This window comes from Bufo bufo, chromosome 8 (genome assembly GCF_905171765.1).
Source record: "Bufo bufo chromosome 8, aBufBuf1.1, whole genome shotgun sequence".
Taxonomy (NCBI): Eukaryota; Metazoa; Chordata; class Amphibia; order Anura; family Bufonidae; genus Bufo; species Bufo bufo.
Genome location: NC_053396.1, coordinates 177,589,012 through 177,612,399, shown reverse-complemented (window position 1 = coordinate 177,612,399; position 23,388 = coordinate 177,589,012). Strand labels below are relative to the sequence as shown.

Here is a 23,388-nt window from a genome sequence, read left to right as displayed (position 1 = left end):
TGTGCGGGTGCGTTGGAGGAACACGTGCGATTTTTCTGCGCGAGTGCAAAACATTGTAATGCGTTTTGCACTCGCGTGAGCAAAATCGCGCATGTTTGGTACCCAAACCCGAACTTCTTCACAGAAGTTCGGGCTTGGGATCGGTGTTCTGTAGATTGTATTATTTTCCCTTATAACATGGTTATAAGGGAAAATAATAGCATTCTGAATACAGAATGCATAGTAAAATAGCGCTGGAGGGGTTAAAAAATTTTTTTTTTTATTTAACTCACCTTAGTCCACTTGATCGCGCAGCTGGCATCTCCTTCTGTCTCCTTCTTTGCTGATTGTAGGAACAGGACCTGTGGTGACGTCACTCCGGTCATCACATGGTCCATCACCATGGTAAAAGATCATGTGATGGATCATGTGATGACCGGAGTGACGTCACCACAGGTCCTGTTCCTACAATCAGCAAAGAAGGAGACAGAAGAGATGTCGGCTGCGCGATCAAGTGGACTAAGGTGAGTTAAATTATTATTATTATATTTTTTAACCCCTCCAGCACTATTGTACTATGCATTCTGTATTCATGTTATAAGGGGAAATAATAATGATCGGGTCTCCATCCCGATGGTATCCTAGCAACCGTGCGTGAAAATCGCACCGCATCCGCACTTGCTTGCGGATGCTTGCGATTTTCACGCAACCCCATTCACTTCTATGGGGCCTGCATTGCGTAAAAAACGCAGAATATAGAGCATGCTGCGATTTTCATGCAACGCACAAGTGATGCGTGAAAATCACCGCTCATGTGAACAGCCCCATAGAAATGAATGGGTCGGGATTCAGTGCGGGTGCAATGCGTTCAACTCACGCATCGCATCTGCGTGGAATACTCGCCCCTGTGAAAGAGGCCTAAGGAGTGCTGCGTTACATTTATTTGGATTATATTTATATATATATATATATATATATATATATAACCTTGAGAAAATGAGGAAGCAGCACACTGTGTAAACACGGGGTGCACGTCAGGCTGGTGAGGACCAGCACCTAGGTCCAATGAGCTAGAGATGAAAAAATAGCCAGCAGCACTCCAGGATATCAAAAAGCAAACGGTGGTTTATTAGACCCAAAGTCAAGCGACGTTTCAACAGCTTGTTGCTGTCTTTATCAAGCATAAAGACAGCAACAAGCTGTTGAAACGTCGCTTGACTTTGGGTCTAATAAACCACCGTTTGCTTTTTGATATCCTGGAGTGCTGCTGGCTATTTTTTCATCTATATATATATATAATGGAAAAGATGGGCAGCACTCCAAAAAGTAAAAAATACAAAAATCTTTATTTTCCCCAATGGGAAATGCGACGTTTCAGCTCTAGACAGGAGCCTTCCTCAAGCAGATATATATATAGTAAGGGATCGTCTTTTTTCAGGGGTTTACACTCACAGATATCTCGCCAGACAACGGATTTTCATGTCCAAAATGTGCATTTATTTTGGCACTCTTTTCATACAGGATTGTCCAATTATACATCACATTTGTTTAAAACACAAATAAACTCCTGCCCGTCTACTACCTAAACAAAATATGTCCCTACCTCACTCGTAGAGCACAGTTCACAGATAGACATCATATGTGGCTTTCCTCAGCACACATCAATCCATGAGCCTCCAGGCTGTGGCAATTCCAGTACCTTTTTGGTGGATTGTGGTCCAGTAGTCCTCCCGACTCTGACCTAGTGACCCTCTTTCCGCAGGTGTCACTGCGTCCCCCAAACTTCAGGCTATACCCTAGCCTTGTGGCCCCTCAGCCTTGCTAGCTGAGCCTACACACCCAGAACCTCAGCAGGACTCTACTTCACAAACACCATTTCTTTCCCCCCCCTCGGACTGACACACTGGGAGATGCTTTATGTCGGCCTGATTACAGCAGGCCTCACCTGCGATCACCTCAGGTGAAAGGAAAACATGCCCTGGAAAGAGGGGGTGGATTGGGAGGTCACACTGCTAAGGCTACTTTCACACTAGCGTTCGGGGCTCCGCTTGTGAGCTCCGTTTGAAGGGGCTCACAAGCGGCCCCGAACGCATCCGTCCAGCCCTAATGCATTCTGAGTGGACGCGGATCCGCTCAGAATGCCTCAGTCTGGCGGCGTTCAGCCTCCGCTCCGCTCAGCAGGCGGACACCTGAACGCTGCTTGCAGCGTTCGGGTGTCCGCCTGGCCGTGCGGAGGCAAACGGATCCGTCCAGACTTACAATGTAAGTCAATGGGGACGGATCCGTTTGAAGATGACACTATATGGCTCAATCTTCAAACGGATCCGTCCCCCATTGACTTTCAATGTAAAGTCTGGACGGATCCGTTCAGGCTACTTTCACACTTAGAAATTTTTCTAAGTTATAATGCAGACGGATCCGTTCTGAACGGATACAAACGTCTGCATTATAGGAGCGGATCCGTCTGATGAAACATCAGACGGACCCGCTCCGAACGCTAGTGTGAAAGTAGCCTAAACCTACCATCCCAATCCAATAAAATCCAGCCCTGAATAAATAAAGAAAATAGCTTCAGCAACTGTCAGCGCCATCTTCCTAGACTTTACTTATCTATATTTTTATATATTTCTATGGGATTATAAAAAAGAAGTATTCCCGTTAAACATATTTATCTTTTCTTTTACATTCCACCAGAAGCAAAAAGAGAAAAAATACTTTGGAGTCAACAGTAATTTTGTGACAAACATGAAATGAACTTTAAGGGAAAAAAAAAAACTTGTCTTGGGGAAGAATAGAAGAAATTGCTCAGCAGGATCCTAATTTACACATTGTGTGCTAAAGGTGGATTAAGACAGGGCAGTAGTGAAAGAAGCATTCAGCAGACAATGGGGAGCGAGAAACGAACAATCTCAGATGTTTTTTTCCCAGAGACTTGTAGAACAAAAAGCGTCTTTCAAAAGGTGAATGGATTCTGTGAGTGGTGAGTGGGTAGAAAGAGGGTGAGGAATTCAAATCCTTCCTTACCCCCAAAGAGGCTGCTGAACCTTCTGAAAGCACTTAACATCCTGGAATAAAGTCACTGCCTCCCAACTCGTATTTCTGCTGCTCTTGTTACCTGTAGTGATGTGGTCCAAAAGAGATATATCATTGTAACAGGCAAAGCATAGATACCCTGTGGAGCCATGATCAGAAACTGGGGCAGAGCTGAAGAAACGTTCTACATGTCACACATGATGATGATTTGTCCAAGGAAATGGAAAATCAAGGGTCCACATAGGCAAAAGAATATTTTGTGGATGCTGTAGCTGCAGCGATCGTCTATCGCTCTCTCCACACGCTCCTTTAAAGGGAGTCTGTCAGCCGTTTTTTTACCCTGCAAAACTGATGACAGTCCAAGAAAGAAGATTTGGAAAGCTGCATAACATACCTTTGTGCATGAATTTAGTAGCAGCCTGATTTGAGAAAATGAAATTTTAATCTGGTGCGCGCCACTACCCCAAGTGCCCCTCAAAGTGATCCCTCACGCTGAAGTGCCCTCGTCTTTCTGCAGTAAGTGCTCCACAGCCCATCCGTTCTGCTTTTGAGTGACAGCTGTAGCAGGCTACTGGATCAAAAACTGCTCGCTGACTCTTCTAAGGGGTTGTACAAGAATAAGAATCATGGTCTACTGTTTTTTAAGTGATAGCGCATTCGTTGTCTAGAAACCATTCATGAAAAACATGGCACCTTTTCTGGTTTCCATGGAATTGGTGCTTTTTTGAGGAAAAAAATACCTTGTATATGAATCTCATACAAAAATAAAAATAGAAAGAACCTCTAAAAGTATCACACGTAAAGTGGTTGTCCCACAATGGACTCCCAAGTTCACTAGAAGGTAGGTCCAGAGCCCTTGTTCCTCATCCACAGTAAGAAGAAGGAGTTTGAATGGAGCAGTGGTCATGCATGTTCCCTGCCTCTTCATTGAGTGGCTATGGAGCACATGAAACCATCCAAGGGTGGCTCTTGACTGTTCACATTGGCCCCATAGACACTGAATACAGAGGCACATGTGTGACCAACGCTTCATTCAAACTCCTCCTCACAGTTAATCCAGTGATGGGATATGAGGGGCCTAGAACTCCCATTCTAGTGATCAATGGGGGTCTCAAGCAATCAGACATTTATCATGTATCCTGTGGATAGGTAAAAATTGTCCATTTAGGAACGACCCCTTTAAGGGGATAAGATATTGTTGTGTAAGCAAGAGCTACTATACTAGAGTGAACCAGCACCATAAAGAGGTCCGACCAGGTCCTTTGGTCCACCAGAGGAAATGTCACTGAGGGTCTTCCATCCATCTAGTGTATATAGAACATGTACACATCCACTTTTAGATTTAATAAGGTTATGTGTCAATCATTCCATAAGATACAGTCCCTGGTGGCAAGTGATCAGCTGCATAGTCACCTCCAATCCATCAGCAATGCTTCTAGGAGACAACACGGTGACTTGTGGGGGAACTATTAAGTGGTCCGTGGAGTTCCTATGGTTTTGTAATATGCACCCATGGGGACTTTGTGTTTGAATGTACATGATCACGACTTTGATGAAGGCATCAACATATATACTTTTCAGAAACAAAGGTGTGCAACTGTTTTGCTCAGGTGTCTCTTCAGACTGGGCATCAGGAGTATGCGTCATGCCAAACTGGTAAAAGCAAAACCAAGTTGGTACAAAGGCCGGTGCTCATAAAAACCCCATAGAATTAGAACAAAAGGAATTACAGGGTCAGCACCGCTGATTGGCAGAGATTATGTCCAATATGTCTAAACAATGTTCTGTTGAGAATAAATGGCCAGGATCAAACTGTCCCAGTAGCACAAAGTAATAAAACTAACAATATACAAAGAGAGACGGTATTAATAAACTGGTTACGTGATAGTGTTGTGCTGGGATAATTAATTCCACTATTCAATCAAATGGGATTCAGTCTTTACAGGAGGACAATTGAAAACACTTCTAATGCCACTCAAGAGAAAGGACAAACACAGAATATAGAATGTGAACGCCATGTGCTGAGCACTAAGGAAATCATACAGTCTGAACAGCATGTTCCTTATTAAAAGAGTTGACTACTGAAGTATACAAGCAACTACTGGGATAAACACGTCACTACCATATCATCTGCCCAGTCTAAATGGCTTCTAATAGTGTAATAATTAAAGATCAATGTTCACACAGGGGGAGGAAGAGGGGAAGCTATGGGACCTGGTCATGCAGAAATAAGTGTGTGTTATTTTGGAATGGCCACCCCAATAACCTATCACAATCACTCCTTTGGAAGCTGTAGGTGTCAGGGCAAGGGCTTTGCTGCAGTTTTTCATTGCAGTAAAATCATGGATTACCACGGCCACAATGTTTCTCCATGGGTGGGAAGTCATGCAACAATTGCAATACAGTGATCCCTCAAGATACAATGGCCTCAGGATACAATATTTTCAACCTACAGTGGTCTTTTCCAGCCCATCGTAAGTTGAAACTAGACTTAACATACAATGTCTCAGACTCAGACCTAACCAATCAAGGCCACTTCTCTGGTAAGATAGCTGGATTAGTTACTAGCTAGCAGCTATTCCTGACTGTTATATGTAAGGACTTGTTTTATCTGTCTTAGTTATCTGCTTATTTTTCTTAAATCTTCATTTTCAATTATCGTGGATGACATTTTGGGGCTTTGAAACCGATTATTCAACTTACAATGGTCATCCTGGAACCAATCAATTAATATTGTATCTTGAGGGACCACTGTATATTTCCAGTGTAGATGGTAATCTTTGATTTTCTCTTTCCATGCTTGTTAAGGGGGTAGGCCCTTTGTGGTATGATGCAAGGGTTCCGCTGTGTGATCTGGCCCAATCAGGTATCTCTCCTCTGCTGCACCCTTTCCCCTCTCACAGCATGCAGTCTCAGGGAGAAATACTGCAGCTGCATTAGTTATAACAGTGTTTCCCAACCAGTGTGCCTCCAGCTGTTACAAAACTACAACTCCCAGCATGCCCGCATAGCCAAAGACTCTCCGGGCATGCTGGGAGCTGTAGTTTTGCAACAGCTGGAGGCACACTGGTTGGGAAACACTGAGTTATAAGACTGCAGACAGGGAAACAGGGAAAGGAGAAGTGTCTGAAAATAACTATGTTCACTGTCTGGAATCAACGCCAGTAATGTGAGAAGCTGCTACCAGTCTTCCTTTACCACTTTGTTTGGTAGGAAACTAAGGCTACTCCTAAGTTCTTCACTAGAGCCTGCTGCAAGGCTGTTGGGCTTGGCTGCAAAAGAACCCAGGTTGAATCTGCGGAGTATGGTAGAAGAAAACTGGTGCAATCTCTGCAGAAGCAGACCTACCAGAATGACCAGAGTGCAAAGAGTAGTAGACAAGCAGGGTCAGAACTAGGTCAGATGAATAGTGCCAAAGTGGTGGACATGGGGCTAATCCAGAAACAAGCCACAGTTAGATTACCAAGAGTTCAGATGCAGTAGTAATATGTGACACAAAGTGCAGGAGCCATGATACAACATCACAGGCAACTGGCAGTTACAGAGTGGTAGACTTAAATTCCCCGCCTAGCATAGTCAGAATACCAGGAAAATTAGTAGAACCAAATCATCAGATGAGAGGTTAATCCACTAAACAAGACACAGTTAGGATATCAGGAAAATCAGTAGAAGCCAAATCAGCAGACAAGAAGTTAAACCAGAAAACAACCCAAAGTTAGATTATCTAGAGTTCAGATGCAGTAGTAATGAGTAGCACAAAGGGCAGGAGCTAGGATACTGAATATTAGACCTAAATGAGTTGTCTCACCTCAGATATTGGGGGATCATCGGTCTCCCTCTCACTAAACTCTCCCCCCTTTAGTCTGTTCTAAATGCTGCAGCCAGGCTCATCTATCCATCCAACCGCTACTCTTATGCTACTAGTCTGTGCCAGTCACTTCACTGGTTGATCATCCACCACAGAATACAGTTCAAACTTCTCACCCTCACCCACAAAGCTCTCCACAGTGCTGCACCTCCATACATCTCCTCCCTCATTTCCGTCTACCACCCTACTCGTGCTCTCCGTTCTGTTAGCGACCTAAGATTAATATCCTCCATAATTTGTACCTCTCACTCCCGTCTTCAAGACTTTTCCCGAGCTGCACCTACTCTCTGGAATACTCTGCCCCAGAATACTAGGTCAATTCACAACTTCTCCACCTTCAAACGTGCCTTAAAAACACATCTTTTCAGGCAAGCTTATCAAGCTACCTAAAAGAACTTTTCCCAAACTAAACCTTTCCCCCACCAACTGCTTGATCCTCTAGTAGTCCCAAACCCGAAGCAGATCGGTCAGCACCACTCCTGTCAGTTCAATAAGGGCTCAAATCCTACTTATCACAATCAACCACCTTATGTGACACCCCCAATTCCTCATAGATTGTAAGCTCTTGCGAGCAGGGCCCTGACTCCTAGTGTTTCAGTTGCATATTAGCCAGTTACTTTTGTTTTGTACATGAACCCTATGAATTTGTAAAGTGCTGCGGAATATGGTGGCGCTATATAAATACATTTTATTATTAAATGTCTAATAGGTGCAGTTCCCACCTCTAGGATCCACACCTATCTTTAGAACAGAGCCTGCAAAGGGAAGGAGGGCGCAGCACGCATGCACGGCCGTCCTCTATTCATTTCTATGGGAGAGGCGAAAATTGCCAAGCGCTGGCTCGGGCTATTTCCATCAGCCCGATAAATGTGAATTCGAGCAGTGGCTGCACTTGTGCAGTACGCTTCCCAGTCATATTAATGTGGCTACTGTTAATAGCCGAGCGCACCGCTCTGGCTATTTTCAGCACTCCCATACATATGAATGGAAGGCATCCATGCATGCGCAGTGTGCCCTCCTTCACTTTGCAAGCTCCATTTTACAGATAGGTGATGATCCCAGAGGTGGGACCTTTAAATTTCCCGCCTAGCTCTGGTATTGCACGCTGAGCCAGAAATCTGATTGACCTGGCTTCCATTATCCCAGATAGGTTCACCAGCTGGGGATTGACTGGTCAGCATGGTAACTCTCTCAGCACAGTCATGCACAGTATCTTGGCTGGGTAAACTCTTGACAAGAAGTACAGGCTTTGGACTCTTGAGGAAGATGCCACTTTCTCAGTATAAAATATGTTACAAAGTTTAATCTGGTCACATGTTCTACTAATATATACTAAATATTCTTTAACTTATATAACCCAATCACCTTCAACACCTTATTTGTTTCTGTTTAAGACCCACGAAGGTCAGTTTCCGAATTCCAGTTTAATGTATCAGGGTTAAATACATCCAACAGTAATTACCAATTAAGAAATTTCTGTTTTCCGTGTGAAAATCTCTATATCATAATGAAATATTTCCTTTCTTTTATTCTATACAGAATGATCCCATCTTCAAGCAAGTCATTTTTCCTGAGTGACCTGGTGTCCTCCCGCATTTATGACTTATGCGTCCTGGCCGTTTACGACGATGGAATAACCTCACTAACTGCGACCAAAGTGATTGGATGTGTACAATTTACAACCGAACAGGAATATAAACAATGCCGATCGCTCCATGCCCAGTTTCTTGGTGGAACCATGATCATCATCATAGGTGGCATCATAGTGGCCTCCGTCCTGGTCTTCATCTTTATTTTGTTAATGAAATACAAAGTCTATAATAATCACCCAAAATCTAAGCCAGCTAAGGTCACCAATGTGTGCTCCCAAACTAACGGTAGCCAGAGTGGGACAATGGGACGCTCCTCTTCTAAGCTCAACGAGAGGAGAGACAGTATTATGCAGGACATCTCAGGAACATCCATCAAAAGCAAAACCATAGTTGACTTCACCGAAGATGGTGAAAAAGTGACTGTACCTGATACTACCTTTATAACAAATGACGTCCTGTCTCACTAGCAGAACATTAGACCTAGACCACAAATTGTATGCACCTCTTATAACGGACTATCCACCGAGAATTGGACATTGTGGTATGGTGAAGAACATTTTCATGCAAGGAGTCGTATCGACGGCTTCACACCTATTGTCTATTTTTAAGACCAGATGGTTACAACGAAAAAGCTATTTTTTTATTATGTAAATAGGGTTCTTGCATTCTTAACTATTTTTGGTTGAATATTATTAAATATAAAGTGTGTGACTCAACAAGGCTAATGTGAAATAATTGGTTTTCCCAAATGGCACTTACGTGAAGAAAGCATAATAAATTGTTTTTTTTTTGTTCTTTTACACTTGTTTATTTCATATGCTAAATGAAATCTCCTCCAATTTTATGTAAAATTTAATTTAGAAGAAGATTTCGGTCTACTGAGCTTGTTGATTGACCTGCTGAAACATTCTGGCCACGGCTTCACTGTGTCAAATGTGGAGCGACTACCTATGTGTTAAAATGTTTTACTATGGGACCGCTTGAAATCGCCTGTATATGTTTTTTCATATGACTGCAATAACGCAATCGTAACAAGAAAAATTGAGGATTTTTCTCTATTTAAAATAAGTAAGCTAAGTCTGAGCCAGTACGGCAAACAATTGCTTTCAATTTTCCTATGCAATCTCGCAAGAAATGTTATCACAAGACATTAGTACATTGCAGTTTTTTGCAATGTTTCAGAAAATCGCTTAGGTTAAGGTGCATGTGGTTAACATGTGATTTTCTGCATTAAAGGGTCTGTCTCATCTCAGACAATCGGGGCACATCGCTAGGATCTTATGTGTGGACAGAAAGTCAGTTTCTCTATGTATTCCTATAGTAGTCTCACTCTTAGTCTCATAGGAAGGAATAGAGACGTAACTGACTTCCTGCCCTGTGTCAGTTGGAGATCAGAGACTTGATCACATGACATCACTTTCTCGCAGGTCAGAGAATAACATTTTTGCCGGGAGTTCTACTTTAAATAGACACTAAAGAGATTGCATTGCTACATAGAAGATTTATATCTCAGCACAAGTGCTAAATTCACCCATACAGGTCAGTGTCTTTCTGTAATGTCCTGTATGATACTGGGGCATACCTCTGAGTGACTGTGAGACAGGACACAACTTCTCCTCTACTTTCTGTGTGCAGTGGATAGAAGTTAGTCTCCACTCACAATGTCTGGGAGAACTACAAACTAGGGGGTTCATTTATTAAGCTAAAATATGCCTAAATTCAAGCACAGATGGCGGCGCAACGGCCACTATCTGCAACTTTGCCCCCTCACGCCAGGTCTAAAACAGCGGGCGTGGCGTGGGCCAGCAGGCCCGTCTCATTCATCATTTTGGTCTAAATGTAAGCCAGCAAGGACGCTGTCTTACATTTAGAACTAGCAGAGGATCCACCGAAGTTATGGAGAGGCCGACGCCTCTTCATAACTTTGGTGGATCCACTGCCATCTATAAGGCTTTATTAAGACTGGTGTCTAAACTCCGGTCTTAATAAATTTTCCCCTAGATGTTCAGCATGTACAAAGGAAAACTGCTAAAAATGCCAGATACAAGTGATATAATGGCCAGAAATAGTGTAGGTTATTCCTCATGTAGGAACACTGCACTATTGATTAATTCCAAATTTAAACTTTTTTTTTTACATACAGGCTGAAAACCTATGCTATCTGACAACTTTTCCCATGTAATGAAGAATGTCTCCATTCACTCACAGCAAACAGAGATTTTAAAATTGGCGAGAGATTGATACAAGTGTTTCACTAGTGAAAAAGTGGAAAGATGGAGCCTGGATTGTATAGGGAATATTACATAAAGCAACTTTTAATTTACAATACTTGTGATCATCCTAGTGGAAAAGTTAGATTATATTGTATTAAGAAGCAGCCTGACTCAGCAAACCATTGGTTTTATCAGTAGGGCATCAGATCCATGCCCTACATGGTTAAAGGGGTATTTCCCTCTAACAGAATGTATCCCCTATTCACAGGATAGGGGATAAGTGTCTAATCTTTGGGGGTCCAAATGCCAGGATGATATGCCTTCACAAAAATGTAAGCCGTAGAGTCCCCCATCCAAATGCATACATGGTCACTGCCACAGTCACTTCTCTAGGACTAATGAGTACAGAACTATCCCCGACAGCCATATAGAAGGACCTCCGTTTTTGTGCTGTCATTGGACTTGTAGAATTTGCAACTGTAACACAGATGCTAAAATGAGGCCATTTCAAACAGGCCTAAATCTAGAAACAAAGGGGAAATATTAGACATATTTCTGGCGGAGATTGCGACTTTTCCCGCTCAGTCCAGGTCTAAAAAAGTGGGCATGGCATGGTCAGGGGAGGGGACGGGCTGGGAGGCCCATCTCATTCATAATTTTCTATGCCTCTTACATTTAGACTCAAGCTGGATACGCCGAAGTTATGCAGAGGTCGGCGCCTCTACATAACTTCAATGTATCCACCGCCAGCTAAAGTATATACGAGTATATTACTGTAGTGCAGCAGCGGCATGAAGCGCACGGCATCATAGTAACCAATGACGCCGTGCGCTCCTGCTCTCAGCAGGATGCCAGGCCGGGATACCACGGACCTATCGCGGCCGTGTTCCACGGCCTTGTGCATTCGGCCTAAGCAATAAACCAGGATTGGAGCCTCAGCAGACATAAGGTATAAGGGAAAGATCTGCTCCTGTTTTTGGCTCAAAATCACTGATGGAAATCACTGACCAAACACTGATGTGTGAATGAGGCATAATACAGCGCCACATACCTCTTACATCCAGTGATGTCTCCTCTAATGTAGATGTTCTCTTTCCTCATCACCTCCATTCTACAGACCGCCATGATGATTTCTATCAATTGTTTCTTGCCTCTACAGATTGTGACACACAGACATCTTAGTTTCCTACTTCTCTATTATTCCCCATCTTCTGAACACCCCATCCTGCCACTCCCAAAACTATTCCCGCTGTGCTTCCCAAAACTATACTGCAGAAACAGATACCATATTTTTCGCCCTATAAGACGCACCGGCCCATAAGAAGCATCTAGGTTTTTGAGGAGGAAAATAAGAAAGAAAAAATTGTAACCAAAAGATGTGCTTTTGGTGGATTTTGAACTAATGGTGGTCTGTGGATGACACTGTTATGGGGGCATATGTGGATGGCATTGTTATGGTGGATCATTATGGGGGCATCTGTGGATTGCACTATTATGAGGGCATCTGTGGATAGCACTGTTATGGGGGCATCTGTGGATGGCATGAAACTGCTATAGGGGGATCTGTGGATGACACATATATAGCATCTTATCTAATGTGTCATCCTCAGATCCCCCATAACAGTGTCCCTGTGTAGTGAATGGGGCCGGCATCTGGTTTTGTAATGGCAGCGGGGCCCGGTGCAGTTACTGTATTCTACTACACCGGGCCCTGCTCACTGTAGTACAGTATAATCATATCTAACTTGTAGGTATTGTTAAACTATTCAAATCATCTGAAATCCAGCGCATGTACTACTTACTACTAACTTCGTACCAGGCAGGAGGCCGGGCAGGCGCTGGCAGCGTAACTCACTACATAACGCACCTGCGCCGCCTGCTTCATTCATAAAGTGGGTGGAGCAGGCGCGTGACGTAGTGAGTTACGCTGCCGCCTCCTGACTGCTACGAAGTTAGTAGTAAGTACTACAAGCGCTGGATTTCAGATGATTTGAATAGTTTAACAATACCTACAGGTTAGATATGATTTCCGCCCCGCCCCGTCCCCCCCCCCCCCCACGTAATTCCTGTGAATATACTATTACCACACAGATAGTTCCCCTTTATTAATGTGTCCCCAATGTTAATAGTGCTGTAAACATAGTGTCCTCCAAAATATTTGTGCTAAGCTGATACTGTGCTAGGGTGCCCCCACAGTAATAGTGCTCCTAAAAGTCCCACCAATGGTAATAATTCTCTGCCAGGGTGCACTTAGCGTTAACAGTGCCGCTACAGTGCCCCCAACAGTAATAATGCCCCCACAGTGCCCATGCAAGCAATTGTGTTCCCCATGGTCCCATAGTAGTAATAAATCTCAACATAATGCCCCCAGTAGTAATAATTCCACTTATAATGTGTGCCAGTACAAATATACCGCCTATAACTTATGCCAGTACAAAAGGTGCCCCCTATAATGTGTGCCAGTACAAATAACACCCCATCATAACGTGTACCAGTAGAAAAAATGCCCCTTATAATGTGTGCCAGTAGAAACATACCTCCTATAATGTATGCCAGTACAAAAAATACCCCCTTATAATCTGTACCAGTACAAATAAAACACCTTATAATGTGTGCCACTCTAAAAAGCCCCCTTATAATGTGTGCCAGTACAAAAATAAACCCTTATAATGCGCACCAGTACAGAAAATACCCTCTTACAATGTGTGTCAGTACAACAAATACTCCCTTATAATGTGTAGCAGTACAAAAACACCCTTATAATTTATGCATGTACAAATGGTGCCCCCTTATATGTGCCAGTACCAAAAATACTCCCTTTTAGTGCCCCCTTATAATGTGTGCCAGTACAAAAAATGCCCCCTTCTGTGTGCCAGTACAAAAATGGCCCCTAATATTGTGTGCCAGTACAAGAAAATACACCCTTTTAGTGCCCCCAACATAATTAATAGCCCCATGGTGCCCCACAGGTGCACCCCTGGCTGCACCCACAGTGAAACTTAATTTTAGAGCTTTTTAGAGCAATGCAACTCTAGTTGTATCTTAATATCAACGATTGTCATCCATCACATCTGTGTGCAGTCCATTTGTGGTGTATCCAACAAGTGCATCTGGGCAAGGGGTTTGGAGGCCAATACCTCACCCCTACCACTGAGACACCCTTTACTGAGAGGATGGGTAATACAGTGGATGGGAGAAGAAAGAAATTAGTGAAAAAAAGTGAAGAAAATATAGACATGAGTGAAGAACGAAAGTAAGATAGGAGAAAATTGGAAGAAGAGGGAAGAATACGGAAGTAAGGTAAGTGAGAAAAAGTAAGTGAAAGAAGAAAGCAAAATACACTGGTCTCTCAAGTTACAGTCCTAATTGGTTCCAGGAGGAGGACCATTGTAAGCTGAGACCATTAGAACTTGAGACAATAACTGTATGGAAAACTAATAATTATCAACCTAAAAGAAGATAAAATTTAGATTTGAAATATAACAACAGTTCTAAACAAGTTTTAAAAAATGAATGCTACAGGTCAATATAAGAAACTTTGTAATATATCGTATTAAAGAATTATGCTTCCTCCGGGGCTTCTCAGAATGCTTTCCTCTTCTTTCCCTTCACTCTCTAGTAGCTCCCATCTCTGTCTCCAGCCTCAATCAGAAAAGTCTATGGAGAGAGGAGGAGGGATGAAGAGACTGTATTACCTCACTCTGAACAGTGGTAGAGCCTTATCTTACTAGATATTGTATAGTGACTGTGGGTGCCCGCTCTTAGGGGGTGCCAGAGCCCAGAAGCAATGAGCACTTCCACCAATACAGCTCCCGGCACTCCAGCAATGAGCCGCGGTCCTGTCCCTCAGCTCCCAGCGCTCCGTCTCTCCCATCCTGAATGACTTCTGCTCCCTACTCCACCATTCAGCCTGCAGGCACAGATCGCGCTGACGGCCTATGTGGGAGGAGCCTGCAGCTCGGGAATCTGACTAAGCTCCTCCCACACAGTGCTGCGGAGTAATCTGTGTCTGCAGGGTGAGAACTGGATGTGAGCTTCAGGAACGGGGCAAGGTGACAGAGGGCTTTACTACTGTGAAGGGAGCACAATAGGCATTTCTATTAGGCCCCATTCACACGTCTGCAATTTCGTTCCGCATTTTGCGGAACAGAATTGCGGACCCATTCATTTCTATGGGGCCGCACGATGTGCGGCCTGGCTCCGGAAATGCGGACCCGCACTTCCAGGTCCGCATTTCCGTTCCCGAAAAAATAGAACATGTCCTATTCTTGTCCGCAATTGCAGACAAGAATAGGCATATTCTATTTTGCCGGCGATGTGCGGTCTGCAAAATGTGGAACGCACATTGCCGGTGTCCGTGTTTTGCGGATCCGTGGATCCGCAAAACACAGTACGGACGTGTGAATGGACCCTTATGGAGGGGGCACAAAGGGCATTACTACGACAAAGGGGGCACAGAGGGCAATACTACTACAGAGGGGCACAGAGGGCATTGCTACTACAAAGGGGCACAGAACGCATTACCACTATTAAGGGGGCACAATGGACATTACTACTGTGGATGGGGCACAATGGGCATTACTACTGTGGTAGGGCCACAATGGGCATTTCTTCCATGAATGGGACACAATGGGTATTATTACTATGAAGGGGGCACAGAGGGCATTACTCCTGTGAAGGGGTGGGCATAACTGTTATGGGTCACAGAGTGGGCATTACTACTGTGAAGGGGCACAAAGGGCATTACTACTGTTATGGGTGCACAGTAAGGGCATAACTACCCTGAAGGGGGACAGAGAGGGCATTTCAACTGTGAAGGGGGCACAGATAGAACATTACTACTGTGAAAGGAGCACAGAGAGGGCATAACTACTGTGAGGGGGGCACAAAGAGGGCATTACAACTGTGAAGGGGGCACAGATAGGGCATGACTACTGTGAAAGGGGCACAATAAGGGCATAACTACTGTGAAGGGGGCACAATGAAGGGATAAGTACTTTAAGGGGGCACAATGTGGGCATAACTACTGTGAAAGTTGTATAGTGAGGGCATAAATACTGTGAGGGAGCACAGTGTGGGCCTAACTACCGTAAGGGGGCACAATATGGGCACATATCTGGACAAAACTACTGTGAAGGTTTTACAATGAGGGCAATACTACTGTGAGGGGGTGCCATTTTTTTTAGGTATTGGGGGGGTGCCAGAGAAAGGACCCGCCCAGGTGCCATACAGCCTAGGCACACCACTGGGCATATTATTATTTTTTTATTATTATTTTATGCACTTATTTAATGCTACTATATTCTGCAGCGCTTTACACACATTATCATCGGCTGTCCTATATGGGGCTCACAGTCTAAGTTCCCGATCAGCATGTCTTTGGAGTGCGGGAGGAAACCGGAGAACCCGGAGGCCATTGTGAGGCTAAGAAATAACATGGAAAAAAAATAGAGAAGAGATGGAAAGATGATTGAGGAGGAAGGGAGATAAAATCAGAAAGAGAAGTAATAGAAGGTGGTGATGAAAAGAGGTGGAGGAGGAGAATACAATCAGCAAGAGAGAGGAACAGCTAAGGCTACTTTCACACTAGCGGCAAGGAACTCCGGCAGGCTGTTCCGGCGGGTGAACATCCTGTCGTATCCGTGCTGCCGCTAGTGCAAGCGTGCCCCCGGACTACCTCTTGGGCCCCGTTGACTACAATGGGGGCGGGCAGGAGTTTCGGCGGCAGCACGGCAAACACGCCGAGAGGCACGACGTCGTAGTTTTATTCCGGCCGCCTCTCTGCCTGTTTGCCGTGCTGCCGCCAGAACTCCGGCCCACCCCCATTATAGTCTGGGGCCACGCGTGCACTAGCGGCAGCACGGATCCGACAGGCTGTTCACCCGCCGGAGTTCCTTGCCGCTAGTGTGAAACTAGCCTCAGGTGGGTCCCCCAAACACATTAGATCGGCAGTGGATTTAGACAACTTTATTTTGTGTATGATCCGGCTTGTAACATGGTGGTTCTCCTTAAAGAAGACAATTGCTAGGAATTCATCTTCACTGAAGACAACTGCAGATACAGCGGAACCAAATCTTAGTGGTTACTGTCACTAAGGTTTAATACTCTTATTGGTTACAGCTCCAGATCAGGCACAAAAGCCTAAAGGTTACAGATACAATAAGGTGGAGATTTAGCATAAAAGGTTCCTCTGGGAATTACATATTAATAGCGTATCCTCAGGATAGGTCATCAATAGGAAATGGGAGGCTGTCCAGCGATCAGCTGTATGAAGAGGCTGCGGAGCTCTGTAAGTCCTTAGGCCTCTTCCTAGGCCATATGATGTCACATTTATCTTTCATGTGGCCTGGGCACAGCTCTGTTAAATTTAAGTGAATGGGGCTGAGCTGCAATACCAAGCACAACCACTATCCAGTGGACGGCACTGTGCTTGATAAGATGTGAGGAGGCTACAGTACAACTCTGGTGAGCGCTCTGGCTTCCTTAAAGGGGTTGGCCACTTTCTGGTTATTGGTGCCCGAAGTGTATACAAGATGACTATATGGCACTTACTAATATAGCCTTTGTTGAAATTCTGCACCATTTTCTATATTTCATAAGGTGCACAAAGTCTTTTGTGCTGTACACACAGAGGTCTTGTCCACAAAATGGCTGCTGATGGAGGGTCACGTGACCAGGCACATCACCTCCATGTGGGGTCTCCACCTTCCGCACTTGTTCTGTTTGGAGTGTAGTGCAGGTGCAGGGTGTTTGGATGGAGGACACATCACATGGAGGTGATGTGCCTGGTCACATGACCCTCCATCAGCAGCCATTTTGTGGACAAGACCTCGGTGTAGACAGCACAAAAGACTTTATGTACCTTATGAAATATAGAATATGGTGCAGAATTTCAACAAAGGCTATATTAGTAAGTGCCATATAGTCATCTTATATACACTTTGGTCAACAATAACCAGAAAGTGGGCAACCCCTTTAAACAGCTGATCAGCAGGGTGCTGGGACCCCCACCAATGTCATATTGATGACCTATTCTGAGGATAAGCTGTCAATATGAATATCCCGGAGAACCGCTTTTTAGCAACCGAAAAAAAACAAGAAAAAAAAAGTCACTTTAACTGGGAAACGAACAGCATGCTTACATGGTGCCCTCCTTTTCATCTTTTTAGCTTCAGATCTGTCACTTGTCAGGGCTCCTCTTCCATCATCCAAGATGGCCGTCCCGCTTCTCAGACTACCTGATGCCCACTGTTCATCTGGTAGCCCAAGACACTTCCCGCTGTACTTGGATTGGCCAGTACTGCTCACGTGACAAGTAGGCTACAATGCCTAGTGGGAAGCAGTGTGGTCATCTTGGGTGGTAGAAAAGGGGCCCAGGAATTGGCTGATCTGCAACTAAAAAGATCAAAACTAGGTCACCAGGTAAGGCTTCTGTTCTTCTCCGGCTTCTTGAACCGGAGGGGCGCTTTAAATGCTGCAAAAGTCAACAGTTCACCTCAAAAGAGGTCCAACATCACCTTTCTGTGCTAGTATTTGATTTTCTTTTTTTTTTGGTGGGGGTCATCTGATACAACGGGGAATTTCAAGGTCAGAAAAAAGGGCAAGACAAAAAAAACTGTTTTCAGAGTAACAGGGCAGAGGAAATCCACTACACAGACAATAAATTCCATATTTAATGAGGGCACAGGCATTAGTCTGATATTAACCCAAGTCCTAAAAGGACAACTGCAAGAGCAACATAGATCTGAATTTACCAATTGCAGGCTTTTTGTGACCTCTAGTGGTCAAAGTTGGTATAACTGCTGCAGATTCTATATACAGTATAATGTATGGTTTCTGTCCAGCAATATGATAATATTAAAGGGCTTCTGTCACCCCCCAAAAGTCATTTTTCATTTTTGGGCTAATTAAAATCCTTATAGTGCGATTATTCAATATATAGTGCCCTTACCTTTTTCTGTGGCTTAGTTTCTTTAAAAACCGCACTTTTATAATATGTTAATTACCTCACACGCCGCATCCTCCTTTCAAAAAAACGCCCCCTTTTTCTGTTGATTGACAGGGCCAGCGAGCACTCTCCTCCTCCGGCTGGCCCTGTCTGCAATTCAGATCCCGCGCCTGCGCCTTACGTGTCTTCATTCGGCGCAGGCGGTCTGAGAGAAGGACGCTCGCTTCCTCAGCGCTCCCTCAGTGCGCCTGCGCCGATGACGTCACCTCTAAACCCGAAAGGGAAGACGTTATCGGCGCAAGCGCACTGAGGAAGTGCTGAGGAAGCGAGCGTCCTTCTCTCAGACCGCCTGCGCCGAATGAAGACACGTAAGGCGCAGGCGCGGGATCTGAATTGCAGACAGGGCCAGCCGGAGGAGGAGAGCGCTCGCTGGCACTGTCAATCAACAGGAGGAGGGGGTGTTTTTTTGAAAGGAGGATGCGGCGGCTACCAGCAAGTAGACGCCCTACTTGCTGGTAGTGAGGTAATTAACATATTATAAAAGTGCGTTTTTTAAAGAAACTAAGGCATAGAAAAAGGTAAGAGCCCCATATAGGGAATAATCACACTATAAGGATTTTAATTAGCCCAAAAATGACTTTTGGGGGGTGACAGAAGCCCTTTAACATGGAAATAGAAGCATTCTGTAGCATTGTATAGGATTGAAGGTATGGACACAAATGCAAGCCTGTATTCAAAATAAAGAGTTTTAAAGTTTTTTTTCTAGTTTTAGGTAAATAAAGGGTAACTCCTAGGCCCTCGCTACACAGGCTGCTACTAACCGCAGCTTACATATAGGCACAGTCCAACATGAGGAATATAGTGCCTTGCACATTTTTCAGATTTTCAAATCTGCAACATGCCCAATCTGAGGTCGAAATGCCACAGAAACGGGTGAAATGGGTAAGGCAAGTGGATCTTGCTACAGATTTTGGTGTGGATTACTCAGTGTTACTGTTAAGATACTTCATTAACATGAGAAAATAAATTAAAGGGGTTTTATAGGACTTAGATATTGAAGATTTATCCTCAGGATAGGTCATCAATATCAGATCGATGTTTATTTACTAGTAGGTGAAGTCCGTGCAGAAAACAAATATTAAAAATATAAAATAAGTATTTTTTATATTTTATATTATATTTTTAATATTTGTATCAAGTGTTCAGGTGGGCATGGGCGCGGACGCACACCCGCATCAGCTTGTAGCAGCCGCACGGTGGTGAATGATGTAGCCACAGTGCGGTACGTCGCTCCTGACTCTGCTGCCTTTTTGACTGCCTCTGCCTCTTGACCGCACGCCCCCCAGAGATTGTCCTGCGCCTCTGCTGTCTTTGTTGTCCCCCGCTTATGGTACCTGGACGCGACGCGGCGGGAGGGTTCAATGTGCGGGGGTGGTGGAGGATCGGGACGAATGAAGATCATCTCCAGACGGGGCACTGCCCGGTCCTAAAGTTACCCCCAGGAGAGGGGGAACTCGGAGACGCGGGAAGTAAGGGCAGCAAGGCAGAGGGGAGACCGCTACGGTAAACAAGGACATACGATATTTCAAAGTTCCTCTGCTACAGATGGCAAATGATCATAAGGCTTAGTCTTCCGGTGGGAGATATACTGAGATATAAGGCAGGGTACCCTTGTGAGTACCCCTCTTTCTCCCCCTGCGCACCTGGATGGGACGCTCGCATAATTAGATTCAGATCTGGGGAGGCCCCTATTAAATGCTAAATAAGTTAAACGGCTTTTGTGTGACCCCTGTTGCCGTGCGCTGAGGATAAACGGCCGTTGCGAGCACGGCAAAATTGTTGGATGATTCCGGTTATATAAGTCGTCAGTTAGTCGAACTAAGAAGCCTATAGTCTGTGTCATGGTTTAATCCAACTAATTATTATTAATCCAACTAACCATTATAGCAGAGATGTGTGGGCTCTACTGGGAATAGATTAACCAGGACTGGGACGTTTGTTGTTATCCATCTGCTCGGACGGCCAAACACAGAGGAGTTAACCACACTGACTGTGGGGCATCAGGGAAGACTCTAGCGGTGCCAGCTATACATGCCGGACTTTACATTGATCGCAAGACATTTCTATTTGTGTCACCATATAAATGGGATATGTGAGCGGCTGTGGTGGGAAAATATATATGTGACCCTGAACTGTATACTGTGGGCTGTAACCTACCATGAAATAGGCCCCTCATGACTGACTGCACATATACTGAAATAATTTTTCCGGTTAGCGCACAGTGCGGTCTGTGGGCAGCCAGTCATGTATAGAGTATAGATTAACAAGAGGAATGTGGATTGGAGTTAAAGGGTTGGGGGTTTCAACAAATGGTATAGAGGTGTTAGTAATAACGGTACCGGGGGCGTGCTGGGTTGTGACCTTGTTATAACTCTTGGTGTCGTGTATTACGGAAGGGAAGACTAGACAGAGCAGGTAAAAAGGGGAGGGGGCAACCTGAATTAAACACTTCACTCTCCCCAAGGTTTAAAAAGGCTGAAAGGCCTAAACAACAGTTACTGATTAATATGCGAGGACAGATTAGTCCCCCAAAGAAAAAAAAGGGTGACGCGTCTCTAGACCAGGAGGATGGATCCCTGGGTTTAACTGAGAACGTTATTGTGGATATGGCTGAGGAGGACCACCGGCCTGGGGAGAGAGGTATCAAACAACAAAGAGAGACAGAAGAAAATAACCCCAATAAGGGGGAACAGGTGCCGAGTCTGCAGGACATATTTCAAGAAATAAAAAACTGTAGTACGGCAATAAAGGACCTCTCTCCCTCCAGACTGGAAACATCAGGGAAGTAGTGGGGCTCCTTAGAGCGGATCTACAAAAGTACAAGCAGAGAAAAGAATATCAGACGTGGAAGACCTTCTCCAGTTAACAGTTAAGGAAAAAAAATGCCTTAAAGGACGATAATAGAGAATTAAAAAACAAAGTATTAGAACTAGAAAATAAGTCCAGGAGGTCTAATTTAAGATTTCTGGGGGTTCCAGAGGGGGTGGAAAGACGAGATCCCTGTGGGCTGATGGAACAACTAGGCCAGGATATCTCAGAGTATAAGAACTTTAAAGAACAGGCCTACAGGGTACCGGCAAAATCCCCCCCCCCCCATGCCCCCGGAACAAGACCGAGGCAGATAATGATTAAGTTGCTATCAGTGAGGAATAAGGAGGAGATAGTGAGCAGGTCAAGGATAAAGGGTAGGCTGGAATATTTGGGTACTGAGGTAATGCTATTTCCTGACTATGCGAGGGAGACTGTAAAAGAGGGAAGTCAGTTTATTGAGGTAAAAAAAAATACTGTGCCTGAAGAAGGTTAAGTACTCAATGATGTTTCCAGCCAGATTACGGATAGAGTGGGAGAACAGAACTTGGTTTTTGGTTCTGCAGAGGAGGTGAGCAAATGGATTAAAGATAAGATAAAGAGCTGATGTCTATGGGCCGGGGCGGGGTCGGAGGGGGGTAATGCTAGGAAAGAGAGCCAGGGCTAGTTGCTATCCTGGGTCATACGAAGGGTGGGAGCAATGCCTGTGCCGCCCGAGGGTTTCAATTTTTTATTTCATTTTATTTTTTCCCCTCTTCTGTCCTCCCGTGCTCCCACTCCCCCCCCCCCTTTTCCCCCCTGTGCCCCATAAACGAGAATTGATGGAAAGTATTAGAGGTTTTTTATGAAAATAATTTCATGGAATATTAGGGGGTTTTAGTAGGGGCATAAAAAGAGTTGCAATGTTTGATGCAATACAAAGACCCCTCCCCGCTATAGTTTGTCTGCAGGAAATGCATCTAACAAACTAGACAGCGGGGGGGGATAAGTAGACCATGGATGCAGCACTCTTTCCATTCGGTTTTTTCATCCTATGCGAGGGGAGTGAGTATATTAATACACCGCGATATTGATATTAAGATAGTAAAAACAGTTGTAGATAAGGAAGGGCGCTATATTCTTATGGACTGTTTATTAGAAGGTAGAGCATGGATAATAGTGAACGTTTATATACTGCCTCCCTTCAAAATAGATATTCTATTAAAAATTCATGACCTTACGCTTAATGCAGGGGATAAATCACTATTGGTGTTAGGGGATTTTAATAATATAATGGGTGAGAAGATAGATAGATGCAGAATAGGGAACACCCAAGGGGAAAGCACGGGCTCTAAATTAAAAAGCACTACACAAGAATTGGGTTGGATTGATATCTGGAGGATAATGCACCCAAAATCAAGGAGATACTCGTGTCTCTCGAAAACGCACAAAAGCTTATCACGGATTGATTTAGTATTCACTAATAATAAGGGTGCACTAGACATTGAAAGAGTTAATTATGGACAACGGGGGGTCTCAGACCATAATCCTATTATAATAAACACGAAAATGGGTGGTGGGAGGAAAATAAGAGGTATGAATATAAACATAGGTTGGATAAATATAATGGGAATACATGAAAAAAATTTGAAAGAAATCAAGGAATATTTTCTTATAAATGAGGGTTCAGCAGGAATCAACGCGGTCTGGGAGGCCGCAAAGGCCTATATTAGAGGGATCATCATAAAATATACGGTAATATATAAAAAAAAAATAAGGGGGAAAATAATAGAATTAGAAGGAGAAGCGGAAAGTTATGAAAAAAAATACATTGGAAACCCTACAGAGCAAAACTATAAAGAATGGGTAGATAAAGTCACGTTAATGGAAGACGAGCTGTTTCTGATG

General features: G+C 44.2%; 1 protein-coding gene across 1 annotated transcript in view; it reads left to right on the top strand.

The window, feature by feature from the left end:
* Window positions 1–9,127, top strand: part of LOC121009365 (leucine-rich repeat and fibronectin type III domain-containing protein 1-like protein) — a 351,118-nt gene extending 341,991 nt beyond the window's left edge. The window contains exon 4 of the mRNA XM_040442430.1: window positions 8,420–9,127. Coding sequence (XP_040298364.1) covers window positions 8,420–8,939 — 520 coding nt within the window. The 3' untranslated portion in view covers window positions 8,940–9,127. The remainder of the gene's footprint in view (window positions 1–8,419) is intronic.
* The last annotated feature ends 14,261 nt before the right edge of the window (window positions 9,128–23,388 follow it).